Raw genomic sequence first — 20531 nt, forward strand, 5'->3', positions numbered from 1 at the left:
GTTTTTTTGTGAATTTCATCCCAAGATTCTTCAATGATTCTTATGGCATCTAAAACATTGAATTGATTCCAAAAGTCTTTAACAGATATCTCACTATTTTGTCTCATAGCTTCATTCAGATGTGCAAACGAACGCCTCGTATAGTAAGCCTTGAATGTTTTGATGACTCCCTGGTCCATCGGTTGAAGCAAGCTGGTTGTGTTTGGAGGCAAAAACACAACTTTCACATGTGGGTCGAAATTAACTAGGGTGGCAGGAGGGTGACCGGGTGCATTGTCAATAAGAAGCATCACTTTAAATGGAATCTGTTTAGACTTGCATTAACGTTCGACTTCGGGTATGACGTGGTGACCAAACCAGTCCTCAAAAACGGAAGCTGTCACCCAAGCTTTATGATTTGACTTCCAACTCACTGGTAAGCTAATTTTAGATATACACCAAACGAAAAAATCAAGAAGTCCGCGTAATTCCTAGTTCGCGTAAGTCGGGGTATTACTGTAGTTTGAAAAAAATTCAAGGAACTAGACAAACTGTTTAGTATGTCTAGGATATGGAGAGTAGTTTTGGCTAATCTATATAAGCTTGCTTTTTTGCATCATTTGCTAATACTAACTTCTCCTCCACATCTCCATCAGTTTTTTTTTTTTTTTTTTTGATTTGGTAGTTGTTGGCGCATCGGCTTCTGTGGCCATATTGCACCTCCCAAGGTTTTTGCAGTACTTTGATCCAAGCCCGAGGCGGGAATCGAACCCGCGACCTTTGGGTTGCCGGCCAATCTCCATCAGTACCATTAATTAAGATTACAAGGAGGTGTGGCCCAATACTGATCCCTGAGGAAATCCAATTGCCACACTGGTCCACCTTGATATCATTTTAGGTGAACCAGTTGGATCAGCCCTGATCCAATAGAGGATCTTAACAGTAATCCCAGTTTGCTTCAGTTTACACATTTCGTTTTATTTGCATCAGTAAAACTTTTATAGAAAAAGTTCTACCGAAGTCAAGGTAAATAACATTAAAGTAGTTTCCGGCATCCAACTGTTTTATGACTCCATTGTAATAATTAACTAGTTGATCAGGCAAGACTTTCCTTTCACAAAACCATGATGTGATCCAGTAAAAATACCATTCCTATTGATAATATGGTCCTGTATTGTATTCTTAACTACATGGTCTTTCCCACCACTGAAGCAAATTCACTGGTCCATAGTTACTCATCATATCTTCCACACCTCCCTTGTGGACTGTAGCACTCCTCCAGTTTGGGGGGAAGGGAATAGTCCCAGGGTCTAATGATGATCTTATTAACATCAGTAATGTGATGATGGTTGTGTACTCACATGCAATCTTTTTAAGTATAACAGGATGCATACTGTCCCACCTTACATTTACTCAGCTTCAGAAGCTTTTCAACAGATTTCTCCAAGGTAATTATATTATTTAATTTGTAGCAGGCTGTCTTCTTGTCACTGTTCTTTTATGGTTTTAATGGTCTTTCAATTGTAAAGACCATCACAAAGTACCAACTATAAAAATCATTGCAAAGAAATTCAACTTATATACTTCTGCATGACTAAATGGGTTAAAAACTGCATTCACTGTCAAAATGATTAACTGTAAATTCTCCTGACTTAGTAGATGTGTCAGTGTATGAACAAAAAAAAATTCTCCCCCTTGCTGGGCTTTCAATGACTTTTCCCACTTTGATAAAGTAGGGGCTATTCTCTTACGGCCTATCTGATTTAATCTCTTTTTCTTTTTTGGTATTCATATATGAAAAGAATTTGTTTACATTTTTGGCTTTTTCTCACTCTCCATTTTTTAGTGATTTCTCGTATTCAGTTTATATCAGTGGTTTTATTATATATATAATATTCATCCAAATTCTTTAATGATCATATGCATTTTTATTTTGCTCAATAACCTAACTTTGCTTGTCATTTACTATGGTATTTTATTTTATTTTTTTTTGTGAAATGTTTTCACTGAAACAAATGAACTTGTAGTTTACACGATAATTTCCTTGAGTAAATGCCACAATGAACTCATATTTAACAGTATATAGTGCTCTCTCTCTCTCTCTCTCTCTCTCTCTCTGTCTCTCTCTCTCTCTCTCTCTCTCTCTGTCTCCTTCTTTCTCTTCTTCCTCTCCAGTTAACAGATCTCAAGAAATACTTCCCCCCCCGCACAATGTCTAGAGTTAGACATTGTGTAGGGTACCAGGTGTACTGGTTCATATCAATCCACTATATCCCTCTCTTGAAATCTGAAATTCTGGAAGGGGATTACAGTCCTATTTTTCCTTCTCTGATACGCTGAAATACATAAACCCATCTACTCTTAAAAAGAGTCATTTTCCCTAGCACAGAAGTCAAAATTACAGGTCTATAATTACCAACCTTGCAAACAGAAAGACATATGTACATCTCCAATCTGTGGAGAATTCCCCTGAATTTAGGGATGTTCACATTATTAAGAACCGATTACTTCTACTACTGCTTTGAACATTACTAATACCCTCAGCACAATGTGTTGTTGTTTGGTTTTAGGAGCATTAGCAACTAAGGCCATATTGCTCCGGGGATATGCGGTGGTCATTCCCTGACCTTTCCACATCTTCCGTATTTGGTGGTCATGGGCTCGAACCCCAGTCTAATCAAGAAGCGTGTGCTATGCACTGCTGCTCCTGCACACCTGGCTACGTAGGTGCCACTGTGTGTTGTGCTGATGGAATCTACCAGACCATTTACTTCCAGTGAGTATTAAAAAATTGTCTGGCATCCCAATAACAGATGGATAATATGTATACACTTTCTTGGGGACATTGAGAGTAAGTGGACATTGTGGAAGGGACCAGGAATTGGAGACCTGGTCCCTCTGCACAATGTCTAGGGTTAGACATTGTGTAGGGTACCAGGTGTACTGGTTCATATCAAGTGTACCAATGTGGTTCAATCTCTTCCTTTCAGTACTAATGTAAATAAAAATTTCTTTACTAGTTTTTTTTTTCCTACTCTTTTTTTTTTTTCAAGGTCTTCTTATAGCATGGCAAAAGTTTTTGGCATGCCTTAGTATTCTAAAAATGTACAATAACAGCAGGGTTCTGTGTCTTCCTGACAATTTACATCTCATGCTTTTCATCAATGCTACTAGCCCCAGGAACTCACATCTGGTGAGTATGGGCTTGGCACACCCGGGGTCCTGAGCTGGATATCATCATTCTTCTCTTTCTTGGTGATTTCCTTCTACTGCTCGCACTCTCTCTCTCTCTCTCTCTCTCTCTCTCTCTCTCTCAGGATTATTAAATTTTTTTTTTTTTTTGCCTGGTGCAGCATAAGCCTCAGGTTTCCTTGCACCATATGGCTAATAATAATAATAATAATAATAATAAGCTTATTCGATACTGTTTTGGCCTAAACCTTCAATAATATCTCTTCGTATAAAAACTTAGCATCTACAATTACTTCTCATTTGGCATTTGCATTATTGCCAACTTTTAACTTCTGAAAAGCTGGAGATACCAGATTCCCTCTTGCCTACAATTATCTAAACTTCTGAAAATCTAGAGACTAGATATTTGTAGGAAAGATGAAAACAGCAGGTTTTTGGTCAAAACAGGCAAAAAATAGGAAGATTTTTGCAAAAAAGCAGGATTTCTTCCCAAACTTTCTATTTCATATTTCTAAATTTTCTAGGCAAGGCAAGATAGGAGTTGAAAATACATAATGAAAATAAATCTTTAATTTTATTAATTTTTAACAAACTTTAGGTACTTTTATTAATCTTTATTGATTTCTGAATTGAGAGGGTATCATCCCTGGATCATAACATATGCATTACATTGGAAATGAAAATTTGCAATATAATTTATAAAGTTTGATTTTTTTTTATGGCTAAGTACACAATTATGACCAACTCTTCTCAGATTCATCATGGCTGAATTCACTAACAAATTAAGGAAAAATTCAGAGAATTTTTAAAAAATTTCAATTTTAATGAGTTTTACTAATTTTTTTGCTTTTTGCTTTTTCTTTTGAAAAAAAGACAAAGAAAAATGGTGTTTTTTGCAAAAGATTAAAAAACTCTACAGCAGTGTTTCTCCACCTTTTCGTTGCTGTGACACACTTTTAAAGATGCTAAAGTGGACCTAATTTCGGCAAAGTCCAGTCAGTCTGTGACAGCCAAATCCCCTACTTGCACCTTCACAATGGTGAGACTGTTAGTAACCCTGGATATAACCCATCCAAGTGCAAGTCCTGAAATACAGCACTTAATATACTGGAGGTGATCAGAGGTGTGCAAACCAACATAAGCAGGGGTTGAGGTGTGGTGCCCACACCACACAGAGGAATACCGCCCACTCTGTGTTACCAGTCAATATTAGGTGATAGATGACTCTATTCAAATGGTGCAATACCACTACTTTGCTTATTGGAGGCTTGAAGTGGTGGAAACCATGCTTAGTTTCCAGAGCAAAGCTCTGGCAAACCCCCCCCCCCCCCCATCTCTTCCATCATGCAGTATGATTGATGTCTTTTGAAGTTATGATGGACCTGGTGAGATCCAATTTTCCTTACATTTTGAGGGTACAGCTCTAAAATGGTGTTGGCAGGCTGGCCACTAGATAGTCCACCAGATCGAATTGGTAACTCTCTAGGAGGCTTCTGGATCAGTTAGTGTATAATTTTGCTGCCTCTATTCTGCCAGATAGTGACTGGAGAGAGTCCGAGTAGTGCGAATGGAGGGGAACATTGTCGAGGCCATGTTATGTTAAAGAGCTGGATACATTCTTGCCATATGTACGCCATATCCAAGAATTTCATTACTTCATACAGCATATCTTCCCCCACCTTTTCTTACTATCGAATACAGTAAAAAGGGTATGTGTATGAATGTATATATGTGCAGATTTGGTCCTAAGGCCCATCACAGATATTCTTCCACGTATGACAGTTAATACTGCTAAACTGGGAATCTGACGAAGCTGATAGACATATCCATTGGTTCCCGGGTAGCAAAATTTCACAAAGTGCAGCCAGTCTGCAACAATCAATTCCTCTACTTGCCTGCCTTCACAGTGGTTGACCGTTAGTAACCCTGGGTATAGTATTTGCCATATAGTGCAAGGCAGTCACAGACTTTTGCAGGACTGGCAAAAAAAACCAACCAAGTAGATAAGAAAACACAAATTATATGCTTCCCTCCTCACACAGATAAGTGTTCAGTTGACATTGAATTTCTTCAAACTGTCAGCCTCAACTACCTGCGAGGGAAACTTGTTCCAGCTATCAATGACTCGCTGGCTAAAATAAAACTTTCTACAATCTAATCTAAACTTCAAACACTGTAATTTGGAATTCTTTATAATAGTGAGAATTCCACATTCATTCATTCATTTTACTAATCCCTCTTAGAGCCTTATAAACCTCAACCATTCACCTCTCAAGCTGGTTGCCAATCTCTGTAGCCCACATAATCAAAAGTCTTTCTTCATACTCTTATCCTTCTACTGATCTCACATTCGAGTTGCCCACCTTCAGACCCTTTCAAGACACTCAATGTCTTTTTTCAGATGAGGTCTCCATACTTGAACACAGTATTCTAATTGTGGTCTTACAATTGACTCATACAGTTGGACTATGACTTCCATATCTGTACATGATAATGTTTGATAAATTATTGATAAGACACCATGGGCTATCCTAGATGCCTGTTTACACTGCTCAGAAAATTTCATATCTGCCTATATCGTAACTCCCAGATCACTTTCTTCCCCAACTGTTTTTAATTCAACCCTACAAAGTATAATTTATTTTGGGGTTGCTTTTCCCCAAGTGTAAGACCTTGCATATTGCTGCATTAAAACATAGCTGCCACTTCTCTGACCATTAACAACTCTGCCAATCTTTATGTCATCTGCAAATTTTGACATTACGCCTTCTATCCCTTTGTCGATGTCATTTATGAAAATGAGAAACAAAGTGGTCCAAAAACCTATGCTTGAGGGACCCCAAATGTGCAAGGCCAGAAACAATACACTGAGTATGCTGGAGGTGACCATGCAGGCTGAACCAACATAAGAAGGTGTCAAGAAGGTGACATAGTGAATGTGCCATTCCTAGAGGAATGGCAGACTCACTATGTCACCAGTTTTGCTAATGATAGCACACTACATTCCACTTTCCAGTTTTAAAAACCTTGAACAGCTTCGACTTCTCAAATATCTACCACCAATTCCTTAAATTCAGATTTCAGAAAATTCTCCAATAGGGTGAAGAAAACTTAGTTAACTTCAATCCTTCTAAAACTCATTCCTGTTTTATTCCTTGCAAAAAAGTCTACCACTCCATGCTCATATTTAATGACATTCAGATTTCTTGATAAGAACATCTATCTGTATTGGAGATTACCCTGACTTCTAATCTTTCTTAGCATGAACACATCACAAATATTACTTCCTCTATATATATAAAAAGGGCTTTCCTTTTCAATCTTGGCAATACTTTTCTTGTTTGTTATTTGGTTTTTTTTTTTTTTTTAGGAGTATTAGCAACTAAGGCCATATTGCTCCGGGATATGCGGTGGTCATTCCCTGACCTTTCCACATCCTTCGTATTTGGTGGTGACGGGCTCGAACCCCGGTCTAATCAAGAAGCGTGTGCTACGCACTGCTGCTCCTTCCCACCTGGCTACGGAGGCGCCACTTTTCTTGTAAATGGGAGGCTATGGAGTCAGAATGTGTCCTAAAATATCCCTAGGGGGCCCACCAACATATGCCATGAAAAATCCAATTTTTCATGGCATATGTTGGTGATTTATGCAAAATGATTTTTCGCTGTTGAGTGACCAAAGCATCAGAACACATTTTAATTTTTATTTATACATGCATGCAGTATATTAACAGAAATAATTGAAGTTATTTTCTTTACCTCTGGACCGTGAAGGAACAGGACTCATCAGAGATTCATGGGTATGTTTGCATCGATGATGTTGAGCTTCCAGTGTGTTAAGGACAATACTAATTAACATGTGAACCTGTTTGGCAAGTGGCTGATTCTCATAATGATACTATAAATAAACAGACTTTATCTTATCATGGATCAAAACTTTTATCCATACATTAGCAAATTTTATTCAAGATTCTTGAATTTCAGTTAAAAAAAAAGTGGTCATTTAATGATTAATAAATATGATGCACATGAGAAAATAATTCATTTTAAAATGAAAATAACAAAAAGTTAAAAATTCATTACACAAAATTTAAGTTTGAAATTACAGTGATATGCACATAATCCACAGAATAAATTAAGTCATTCAAGGAACTGAATAAATTAGACTTGTGAAAGAGATAATTAGTATTGGTATGAGTAGTGGCAAATGATGCAAAATAAGGAAGTAAGCTTATACAGCATCAGTAAACAAACAAACAAAAAAAAAAAAAAAACCCTGCCCACTTCACCTGTACATCCACTAACAATTTGTCTTCCTTAAATTTATTCAACCTATCCAGTTCCACAACACCTGATGGAAGTTCCCAGTCAATTACTCTATGGATTAAAGAAAATATTCACAACTATCTTGCAACCATCCATTTTCAAATTTAAATTCATGTCCCCTTATGAAATAAGGGGACATGAATTTAAAAAGAGTAAGGATGCTATTAGTATTTAATTTATTAAATCCATTTAAAGCTTTAAACACATCAATCAGCTGTCAGGTGTCTTTGCAAGAGACTATTTCTAGACACTGTAATTTGCAGAATCTTACCAAGAGGGAATGCAGTTTATGCAATCCTTCTTGGTAAATTTCCATTTTGTGAATTGAGAATTTCATATTAGTTGTGGCAACATGAAACAAGGAAGCAAAGCTTCCTTGCTTCATGTTGTCAGGCATCAACGAAAAAATAAATAAATTAATTAAAAAATAATAAAAATTTACTAAATTTGCCCATTTCATTTGCAAATTCATGCCAATAATTTTTCCAAACCTTCTTTAAAAAACCACCAATTTCCACAATGCTAGGTGGAAGTTTAATTCAACAATCAATTACACTTTTGCTGAATGCAAATTTCTACAGCTCATTTCTGAGATAGTATAAAGATGTCATCAGCATATAATTTACTTAAACCTTTTAAAGCCTTATACATTTCAATCAGGTCACCACACAGATGCCTAACTTCTGGAGAATGAAATTTACAAAATCCCAGTCTTTCTTAGTAAGAATATCCTTTTGTGCCCCAACTAATCTTGTTTCTCTTCTCTGCACCCATTCTAACAGATCTGCATTCTAATTAAAATGAGGATTCCAAATCTGCATGCAGTATTCCAGATGTTGCACAACAATTGTCTTATACAATGAGATAATAACCTCTTTGTCCCTTCTCATAAAGTTACTGTGTATCATTAATAGAAGCTATGGGCTGTTCTACCAGCCTGCGTGCACTGCTCAGAGAATTTCATATCAGATTGTACAATTATACCTTGGTCATTTTTCTATATCAACTACCTTGAATTTGGTGCCACCCAAATGGTATATTATTCTGGGATTACTGCTACTGAAATGCAGTAACTTGCATTTTCCAATAATAAATCATTGTTGACACTATCACCGGATGAAATAAATCCCATATAAGAGAAATCAACTATATTAAATTTTGACATCAACATACAGGTAGAAAAAATTATTATATGGAGCACATTCATATTTGGTAAGAACACTATATACATAATGCAGATAGGAAAATGTGAAAAATAAATTTTATTCCAAAGCTCACTAACAGGTAGCACGAAACACTGATGTTGAGGTTAAGACAACTGCAAACATTAAAAGGTGTATCAGGATTAATGAAGATTCCACTATGTGCTCAAATTGGAGAATTACAGTAATGATGACTTTAAAAGAGTCGTTTCCTTTGCAAGTTATTTCCCTTGTAACTACCAACTGATACAACATTACATTTATTTATTATTATTTTTTTATTAGCATCATGTTCTGGAACTTCTGCCAGTTCCTTGATAATTTGGATAGTGAATATGATTAAGAGACAGGCAGAAGTTCTGGAAGTTGATACTAATAAAAACAAGAGGTAATAATCACAGTGTAATAGTTTATCAATTTGTAGTTATTTCTTAACAGAGAACTGGATTTTTAACTAATACACAGGCAATGGATGTAATTTTGGCAATATAATGTGCAAGTCTCTGTATGTATGGGGTAGAATTTTTCTCAGCATGGTCTGTGCTTGTTAACAGGAGAGATTGCTTCTACAGAGATGGAATACACTTAAATGAAAAGGGGGCAAGAATATTTGCTGATGCTATCGAGGCAATGTTAGGTTGGATCGGAAAACTGCTAGCTTGGGGGAAGATTCACAGACTAATAGATTAACAGTAGTGACAGGCAGAGGTGGAAGTGATTCTTGCACTGCTTCCATTGGAATGAGCAGCAGCAGCCTGGAAAGAAAGTTATTGGGGATTTCAAGAACTGATAGGAATCATCAGGAAACAAGTAAATACATGGGCTGTTTTAGAGTAACTAAGAGTAAGAACAGGTGTATGTACACTGATGAGCCAAAACATTATGACCACCTAACTAACATGATATTGGTCCTTCACATGCAGCCAAAACAGCTTGTACTTAGCGAGGCATGGATGCTACAAGGTTTCTAAAATGTGTCTTGTGGTATCTGGTACCAACATGTGATCAGCAGATCTGTGGTTGAGATGCTCCAGATCGGAGTTGGTGTTCCAACACAAAACAGAGATGCTCGATGGGATTGATGTCTGGGGAATTTGGAGGCCAGGGCAATACCTGGAAGTCTTCATCATGTTCCGCAAACCAGTCTCAAACAATCCTGGCAGTGTGGCATGGCACATTATACTGCTGAAAGATGGCACCACCAGAGGGGAAGAACATTGCCAGGAAAGGGTGTACCTGGTCAGCAATGATGTTTAGGTAGGTGGTAGACGTCAGAGTGCCCGACACATGGTTGACTGGACCAAGGGTATCCCAGCAGAACATCATCCAAAGCATGTCACTGCTCCCACCGGCTTGTTTTCATCCCACGGTGCATCCAGGCACCATCACTTCCCCGGATAAATGACGTACACGTACCCGGCCGTCCACATGGTGCAACAGGAAATGTGATTCATCAGACCAGACGACCTTCTTCCAATCACTCAAGGTCCAGTTTTGATGCTCGCGTGCCCATTGTAGGCATTGTCGCCGATTAACTGTGGGTAGCATGAGCACTCAGAGCAGCCTGTGGCTACGCAGCCCCATTTTCAGCATGGTTCGATGTACTGTGTGTTGTGACACATTACTCCCTCACCATCATTCCAATTACCAGCAAGTAACACCACAATCTCCCTTCTGTTGCCACATACCATCCGGGAGAGCCTTCGCTCACATCGAGCATTGATGGGCCACAGTCATCCATCATCTCGCCGGCAGTTCGTGGGTTTTCCCTTCTCGGACCACTTTCAATAGGTACTAACCACGGCTCAACATGAGCACCACACCATCTGTGCCGTTTCAGATATGCTCTGACCCAGTTGTCTGGCCATTACAATTTGTCCTTTGTCAAACTCCTTTAAGTTCACTGCCTTTCCCATCCGAAGAACAAGAGTAACACTGATTAATGGAGCTCAGTATCAGGTGTTTTTTATATCGTGTCCCGACCTGAGCCGTAGTTCACCTGCATTTGCTTCAATTTGCATAACAACTCACTGGTCATAATGTTTTGGCTCATCGGTGTATACTTGCATGTACACCAATACTAGGAGTATAATAAATAAATTTGATGAATGTCACACAGATATAAGGAATGCAGAATTGGAATTTGAAGAGTACAACGTGTACAGAAATGAAAGAGAGGATAGGAAGGGAGGAGGGGTTATGCTGTTAATTAAGAAAAACGTAAAGTCTAAGGAAGTGCATCCAGTTGACATAGATGGACAGTGCAATGTTGAGTCAGTTTGGTGAGACATAAGCACTGGGAAAGCAAAAATAAGAGTAGGAGTGTGTTATAGGCCTAATGACTCTAATGACTACAATGAACAATTGTACAGAGAAACAGAGTGGGCCGGTAAATCAGAATGTCTTATAATGGGGGATTTCAACTTCTCAGATATTTACTGGAACTTGTATGTTGGTCACTTGCACAAAGGAATTTTGTGGATTTACTGGATGATTGTTTTCTACAGCAGCATGTTTGAGAGGCAAGCAGAGGGAGTAATACTCTTGATCTGATTATTAACAGTTAACTGATGTGGGATTTACTTAAAGATGTAACTACCATCAGGGGTTAAGGGAATGGTTTATGCTTTCATAAAGGTGACTACAGTGGTCTCAGACAGTTTTTAAGTTCTATACAGTGGGACCAACTGATGATGTTATCAACAGCAAATTCTAAATGGGAAGCATTCATGGAATTAATTTTGGAAGCTACTAGTCTTTTCATACCAACTAAGAAATACTGTTTAAGGTTTAGCCCAAATGGATGTCAGATGAACTAATGAGATTCATGGAAGAGAAGAAAAAAAATGCACGGGATGCATATAAATTATCAGGCACCACAGAAGCCTATAGCTTGTCTGTAATCAAGTCACAAAGGAGGCATAAGCCCTTAATGCATTAGAGTCACAAAGAAGGTTAAGCAAGCAAAGGCTGATCATGAGAATTCTTTGGCAAAGGATGCAAAGAAAAACATCAAAGACTTCTTTACTTATATAAACAACAATTCTTAACTGGGGATATCTGTATCCCTTGGGATATAGGAACTAAATGATAGGGATATGGGACTCAATCTCCGAACAATTTAAAAAAAAATTGTTGTAAGAGCAGTGTCCATTGATTAACACTCTCTGCCCTCTCCCACTCAACCACCCTTTTACCCATAGTAGCAACGTACAGTTTGTACAGTACTCTTCCATGTGCAACAGTGTCGAAAGCTTTCCTGAAATTAGCATTAGCAAAGAATCATGATGCAATAAAGCAAGCTTATATAGCATCAGCCAAAAAAAAAAAAAAAAACACACACCCTTTTCATTTCACCCATCCACTCGCTCTAAATGTTTGTCTAGTTCTGCCTTGAATCTATTTAAGCTATCAACTTCTGTAACGATAGATGGAAGTTTGTTCCAGCAATAAACCACTCACTGGCTAAAGGCAAACTTCCACACAACTATCCTACAACTGTGTTTCCTCAATTTTGGGAAAGAGGAAGAACCCCATCAGGACTGAGTATGCTCAAACCATTCAAGGCTTTATACACCTCAATCAGATCACCTAACAGGTGCCTAGTCTCCAAACACTGCAATTTGCAAAACTTAAGCCTTTTTTCATAAGAGCAACCCTTTGTTCCATTCATTAATCTTGTTGCTCTTCTCTGTACTTGTTCACACAGCTCTACATTCTTCTTAAAATGAGGCCTCCAGACCTGTATACAGTATTCAAGCTGTGGCCTGACCATTGCCTTATACAAGGGGATAATCACCTCCTTATCCGTGCTAGAAAAATTCTTGTATATCACTGACAAGACACCATGAGCTACTCTTGCAGACCGTCTGCACTGCTCAGAAAAATTCATATCTGCCTCTACAATTACCCCAGGTCCTTTTCACTCTCTACCACTGTCAGTGTAGTACCACACAGTTGATACGTTACTCTGGGGTTACTGCTTCCCATGTGCAGTACTTTACATTTATCAATGTTAAACTTCAGTTGCCACCTCTCAGCCCACCTGATGCAGCAGGTGAGCTGAGAGGTGGCAACTCCTGTTGCAGGGGGGTACTCTCAGCGTATTGTCCTGCCAACCTTCATATCGTCTGCAAACTTGGAAATTAAGCCTGATATACCATCATCAATATCATTAAAAATACATAAAACAACAACGGACCCAACACTGAACCCAAGGGAACTCCACTAATAACATTAGTCCACGAAGAGCAGTGTCCATTGATTAACACTCTCTGTCTTCTCCCACTCAACCATCCCTTTATCCATAGCAGCAATTTGCATCCAATGCCACACTGCTCCAATTTGTGCAGCAGGCTTCCATGTGCAACAGTATCAAATGCCTTTGTAAGGTCCAAATATGTGATATAAAAATTATTCTTTGCATTCAGTTCCTTTGTGACCACATCATAGTATCCAATCAGATTGGTCAGACAAGACTTCCCCTTAACAAACCCAAGTTATAACTGTGTCCAAGTTATAACTGAAGTCTTGTCTAGATGATCCTGCAATACTTCTTTAACCAGGGCCTCCATTAATTACCATGGAACAGAAGTTAAACTAACAGATCTGTAATTACCTGTGTCTCCCTTTGATCCTCCTTTGTTGATTGGGGGTCACATTCCACATCACCAGTCCATGGGTACCTTCCCTGATTCAAAGGAAGCTTTCATAATTATGGCTAAGGGTTTGCTTACTTAATTTGCTGCCTCCTTTAATATAACTGGATAGATTCCATTCACCCCCAGGTGCCTTTCTTATGTTTATCTTCAACAATTTCTCCTCCACTTTACTCAGGCGCCTCCGTAGCCAAGTGGGAAGGAGCAGCAGTGCGTAGCACATGCTTCTTGATTAGACCAGGGTTTGAGCCCATCACCACCAAATAAGGAGGATGCGGAAAGGTCAGGAAATGATCACCGCATATTCCTGGAGCAATATGGCCTTAGTTGCTAATGCTCCTAAAAACCAAATAACAAACAAACATCCACTTTACTCTCAGTTATTACCCGATTATCTAGCTTACTGCCAGAGTTTAATACACCTCTGGAATTCCCCTCCCTGAAAAACTCCTCTTGTGTGAATATAGATGCAAAATATTCATTTAGTTTGTTAGCTACCTAAGCAGGATCATCAACAGCTGATCCATTGATATCAAGCGGACCAATCTGATTCATCCCCATCATTCTAGGGTTTACATAAGTAAAGAACTCTTTGCAAAGATTTCTTGTAATCTGCCTTTGCCTGCCTAAACTTCTTTGTGACTTGGTTACAGACCAACTTATATCTCTCATAGGCGTCCGTGTCACTTGTTAATTTATATATATATATCCCATGCATTTTTCTTCTCTGCCACAGGTCTAATTAGTTCATCTGCAACCATTTAAGCCTAAATCTTGAACAATATTTCTTAGTTGGTATGAAAATCCGAGTAGCTTCCAAGATCAATTCTTTGAATGCTTGCCATTTTGAATTTGCTGTTGGTATCATCATCAGTTTGTCCCACCATATAGAATTTAAATACTGTCTCAGTCCATCGTAGTCGCCTTTACGAAAGCAATAACCCTTCCCTTTACCCCCAATGGTAGTTATCTCTTTGAGTAAATCCCACTTCAGCACACTGTGATCACTGCCACCTAGTGGTTCATTTATCTGCAGATTCTTAATGCATGAAGAATCACTACTGATAATCAAATCAAGAGTATTACTCCCTCTAGTTGCCTCCCGAACATGCTGATGTAGAAAACAACCATCCAATAAATCCACAAAAGTCTTGCTAGTGTGTGAGTGACCAGCCCCCAAATTCCAGTCAATATCTGGGAAATTAAAATCTCCCATTATAAGACTCTCTGATTTACTGGCCCACTATTTCCCTGTACAGTTTCTTATTATACTCATCAGAGTCATTAGGCCTATAGCACACTCCTACTCTCAATTTTGATCTCCCAATGCTTATGTCACACCAAACTGACTCGACACTGCACTGTCCAGCGATGTCCACTGGCTTCACTTCCTTGGATTTTATGTATTTCTTAACTAATAGCATAACCCCTCCTCCCTTCCTATCCAGTCTATCCTTTCTGTAGATGTTGTACTCCCCAAATTCCAGTTCTGCATTCCTTATATCTGTCTGACACCACGTCTCTGATATCCCAACAATATCTGCCTTTGATGTTTTGAGCAATACCTCAAATTCATCAAATTTATTTACTAAACTCCTAGCATTGGTGTACACGCATTTGCATATCTCCCATCTGTGGGGACTTCCCCTGAGTCCAAGGATGCTCTCATAATTATAGCTAAGGGTTTGCTCAGTTCCTTTAATATAACTTTATAGATCCCATCCACCCCAGAGCCTTTCTTATGTTTAACATCAACAATTTCTCCTCCACTTTACTCTCAGTTATTACAAAATCATTAAGCACCTTGTTACAGTTTGATAAACTTCTGGCATTTTCCTCCCTTAATAACTCCTCATGTGTGAATTTAGATGCAAAATATTCATTAAGTTTGCTAGCTATCTGAGCAGGATCATCAACAGTTGAACCATTGATATCAAGTGGACCAATCTGATTCATTCCCTTCCTTTTTGAGTTTATATAAGTAAAGAAATCCTTGCTGTTTTTCTTAGCATCCTTTGCCAAAGATTTCTTGTATTTTGCCTTCGCTTGCGTAATCTCCTTTGTGTCTTGATTACAGACTAGCTTATATCTGGTACAGGCTTCTTTATTGCCTGATAACACTAGCCAACAAAAAAATCTTTTTGTCATACCTCCGCAATGAAAATATGTGATTCTGGAGGAAATAAACATGCTGATTCCGAAAATCACCATAAAAAGTCTCTCTCATGTCTACATCAAAAGATGTACTAGCGTTTAATGTTAAAATAAAGGGATATATATGTATAATTCAAGTTTGTGATTCAAGTGAAAAAAAAAATTATGCGTTCTCTATAACTCATATAACTTCAGAAAAATATCATAAATCACTGCGAAATAGTTATATTTCAATAATATATAACCAGCATACCTATAATTGTCCTTAAAAATGTTTGCTATTAAGGGATTTTCTCTTATATTCCTGCTTACTCTCCCTCACAAGGAATCAGCAGTAATCCCCCCATCATTAGAGGATCCCAGTGACAATGGTACCGCCCTTCCATCGTTGATGAAAACCCTCGCCTTGTTCATGACTCATATCTCCCAGATTTTTGGGGTAAAATTCAAGGTGGGAATGAAGAAAATGAATTTTCAATGACATTCGATAGCCCAGGTTTTTCTGGCACTCAAGTAAATTAGACACCAACATTTCATAGTTTTCTTCTTTCTTATTACCCAAAAAACCATGTACTACTGCCTTAAATGATTGCCAAGCTGCCAATTCAACCTCCTTTAACTGGGTTTCAAACATATCATCTTTCAGGAGTTTTCTAATTTTGGGTCCTATGAAAATCTCTTCCTTAAGTTTGGCATATGCTAAATTAAGAAACACACTTCTCAAGTATGAAAATAATCTGTTATCTTCTTTATCTAGTACCTTCACAAAATTTTTCATCAATCCAAGTTTGATGTGCAGGGGTGGAAGAAGAACCTTGTTTGATTGCAATAAAGGAATATATTTTCCATTACATTGATGTGGCTTGAACTCGTCTTGCTTGTCCCAATGTTGCACAACATAATGTTCTTCTGTCACAAGGCTGTCCCACAAATACAAAAAACAACATTTTGTGAAACCACCCCCCTGCAAACCAATAATCTTAAGATCACTGCATATGTTCTAACCATAATCCTGGTATTTTATAGCATGTTTTATAGCTAGAGCTTTAGACATGCTTTCATGACTTTCTTTAAGTCCAACTGAATGAAACACAAGAACTGATGGAAATTCGTTGCAATTATGAAGCAAAACTGCATTTAAACTTAATTTTGGGGCATCTATGAATAAACGCCATTCATCTGACTTATGCACGACACCTAGTTCCTTCAGAAGTCCAATCTTTGCAAAATGGTTAGCTTCAACAAATTTTCTTTCATTTTCTTGTCATTATCACAAAATGATTTAGCTCTGAGTTATAACTTGGTATACTTCTGATGTTCCCATTCCTAAAAATTTCTTCAGACAAATGCAGATGCAAAATACATAATTGGCTTGTGAGATATATGAACAGAATCACCAACAGTTATGCCATTCAGTATCTAGAGGGGTGGGCAATATGGTTCACCCCTTTCATTCTACTGTTAACATACATATCCTCGCTGGAGTCCTCCCTCTAGACTTTGAAATAATTAGATGCAGCATGGTGTATCATCTGTCCAAAGGAATCTCCACTACCACTATTGGATTCACCACCAACACCGCAATCACCCGCAAGACAGAGAAAAGGTGCTTTCTCGCACACCTGCAGCAGGCTTGGTAGGGCAGATGGACGACATCTGCTAAGGGAGTAATTACAAAGAAATTCATCCCTGAAGTAATGTTCATGTTCCCAAAAGCCTCAAGCTGGTTTTCCCCTGGCCTGTACATAACGTACTTCCTCACAGGCCATGGGTCGATACAAGAAAAATTAACCTCTCTGGGCATCACAGATGATCCACACTGCCACTGTGGCACTGACGAATCTTGGCACCATATAATGTATGACTGTCCTGACTATAAAGACTTGAGATCTATTCTGATCACAAAGATTATTAATTTGCCAAAGGACCAAGAACATATACTAATTCATACCCATGACAATTATAAATACTTCACCACTTTTGCACAGGATGTCTTCAACAGGCGAAGAACATTAAAGAACCTAAACCACCAAGACTTGAGACAGATTCTGGGCACCCTTCTCCAGTAGCATCAACCGCCAAACTCATCAAAGCTCAATTGAACTGAAATTCATTTCCTTCATCCAAGTTCCATCGGGCTGATATCTGCAAACTGAATCTGCAGGCAAGATCAACCGGTACCTGATCCCACTCAAGACTCCAAACCCAGACACTGGAGACACCAGTAGCTTTTCTGCCACGGGCCACACTGGCAATCAAACCAAGCACTCTAGCCTGGTTTTCTTTTACTCCCCTCCCTGGTGGGGGGAAGGAGATTGGTTCCTGTCTCCTCCCCCTGCCATCCCCTTCTTTGACCTGGTGAGGCATGATCCTGCCTCACTGAATTTCTGGGTCGCCTTCTCTATCGTCCCCATACCTCCTCTGTCTTTTCTCTCCAGCCTTATGTCTCTCCCCCCCTACTCGGTCTAACTCGCAGTGTACACCCCACACAACTTATCAATTAATAATGTCCAAATTTAAACCATGCTTACATAAACCTCTCTTGGCCTTTTATATTCTAGCATTAACCCCCTTTTGTATCTATTTATTATTATTTTTTTTTCACATAGGTCCTTGCCACTGAAATCTTTGTAAACTAGGTGGCAGGGCCTGCCAGAGTACAAAAAATCTACTGGGTACCTGACCTGCCTCCCCGGGGCCAAGTGCGGTAATGGTGGGTCCCAACAGGGGCCCAACAGCTAAATGGTCAGAAGAACAATGGTACACAACACTACACATCTGTGGGGAATGGACAGATGTGTAGTGTTGTGTACACATCTGTCCATTCCCCACACACTTTTTAAATCTCTGGCCTTCATAGAGTTCTGTGCTACACAAACAGAGTACACAACGCGGAGATGGGGGAACCCCTGGTGCCATCAGACAAGTAACACACTTTGCACTTGTTAACATACGCAAAGGATTCTTTGCATTCCTAGCCAAATATTTCTCATAATCTATCTTGTCCTGCCTAATCCCCTTTAGTGACTTGATTGCAGATTAGTCTGTATTTACTGCAGGTTTCTGCATTCCCTCATAATTTATAATCAACCCATGCACTGTTCTTCTCTACTGCATCTCATAAGTGCACCTGACATCCATTTTTAGGTCTAAACCTTGAACAATATTGCTTAGCTTTTATAAAAAGCTTAGTGTTTGTTTGTTTTTTTGTCACTTTTGGAACACTGTCAAACACATTCACACAAAAGTTAAATTTCATTAAAGTTTTATGTTTTTGAAATTTTAAAATGAATTTCAATTTAAGCAATGCACTGTAATATGAATTAAGTTTTTATCCTAAACACACCTAAGACATTTTTGTTAGTTTTACAAATAATGTTCATCTGGAAAATATAGGAATCCTTCATTATACATGATTTCACTTTACACATTTTTGCTATAATGCGATTTCAAAAAAAATCAAAATAAAAACTGGTTTCAATAGCTGCGTGCCCGCATCTATGAATCAATAGCTATGTGCATGCCATATGGTATTTTGTCTTCTTAAATTTGATGTATTACATTGTAAAGCAACTTAAAACTGACCCCATGAAAAAACATAAAAACAGTGACTGAACTGTTTTTATGTTTATCTATAACTTCCAAGGAAGTTATAGTTTGGAAGTTAGTATTCATACCTCTTAATCACATAAGAGTTGTGAATGCAACAAATTGGACAGTTGACATAATCAGAGCCACAGGAATCTCCGAATAAATGTTAAAAACAATAAGGAATCAAGCTGAGAAAATTAAACACTGTTTAAGGAGAAATTAGAAAGGATGCTGGCCAATGGATTGAACACTAAAATCAACATGCTATTCCTGTATTCACCCATTCTACACTAAAGCAAAAAATTTGTTTGAGAACCTGAATGCTATTGAGCCTGATCCGATAGTGCAAACCTTTGTTGCAAGTGCTGGGTGGTTTGAATGTTTTAAGGGGCAACATGGATTCTATAACCTGAAGCTAAGAGGATTCTATAGCCTTAAGCTTATTCAATAATATAAATGTTCAATTTGTATTATTGAATTTCTTTTTTTTTATATTGTTAAGAGTGTAATGTTTTTAATGTTCAGTACACTGTAAAATCCAGTTATAGTATCAATGATCACATTTATCTTTAAGAATCCATACAAAAAAAGGGTGATGTTTCTTTCTTTCACCGTTATAGTTTATTCAGAAAAATTTGCAACTCAGCATAAATTTTCATTAACAAATTACTTCAGCTATATGGCTGGTCATACAGTGCTTGCACAAGCCTTTCACATCCAGTGTGAATACAGGTGGAAAGATATATGCTTGCTTAAATGTATCATTATTTTCCTCTATAAATAGCAACTTACTGAGCTGTAAAACAATATGTTTTATTTCATACAGTCAAGGTTTCTACCAACATTATAACTAACCACACCTATTGTTAGTTGCATGACTACTTATAAAGGTAGCAAAAATTAAACATAGTGCTCTTTGATATAATTATAATGATTGTAATTATTCCTTAAGAAGATTTAGTCTTTTTTTTTTTTTTATCTCCCAATGTGAAAGTAATTTTTCTCTGGAGCACATTCATTAATTTCTCTCTCTCTCTCTCTCTCTCTCTCTCTCTCTCTCTGATGCTATGTTATGGCATTTGTTCAAAATTGATATTATAGCATATGACAATGTTTGCCGTGTCTTCATTTACTGTACTTTGTGTTTAACAAACTGAACAGGTCTTTATATTTTTAACAACAAGCATGTACCTGATTAGTCAATGCAAGAATGCAGTAGAATTCTTGTTCAGCCCAGACCAATTGGTCTGGGCTGAACAAAATCCATGGTTATAAATGATATGACTGCAAAATAATGGATAATGATTGAACTTTTGTCAAAAAAAAAATAATGAGTTGTATATGTAAACTCCCCAGATCTATTTGATTGTCCTGTAGTATAAACAACACTTTTTTTTTAGTCATTTTTAAATTTTAGTTCAGTTATTACT

General features: G+C 37.9%; 1 protein-coding gene across 1 annotated transcript in view; it reads right to left on the bottom strand.

The window, feature by feature from the left end:
• Nucleotides 1-20531, bottom strand: part of unc79 (UNC-79 domain-containing protein) — a 1082710-nt gene that overhangs the window by 415952 nt on the left and 646227 nt on the right. The window contains exon 35 of the mRNA XM_090389680.1: nucleotides 6930-7068. Within this exon, the coding sequence (XP_090245806.1) occupies nucleotides 6930-7068 (139 nt within the window). The remainder of the gene's footprint in view (nucleotides 1-6929; nucleotides 7069-20531) is intronic.

Source organism: Mastigoproctus giganteus, chromosome 2 (assembly GCF_048544385.1).
Source record: "Mastigoproctus giganteus isolate SK-2022 chromosome 2, ASM4854438v1, whole genome shotgun sequence".
Classification (NCBI taxonomy): domain Eukaryota; kingdom Metazoa; phylum Arthropoda; class Arachnida; order Uropygi; family Thelyphonidae; genus Mastigoproctus; species Mastigoproctus giganteus.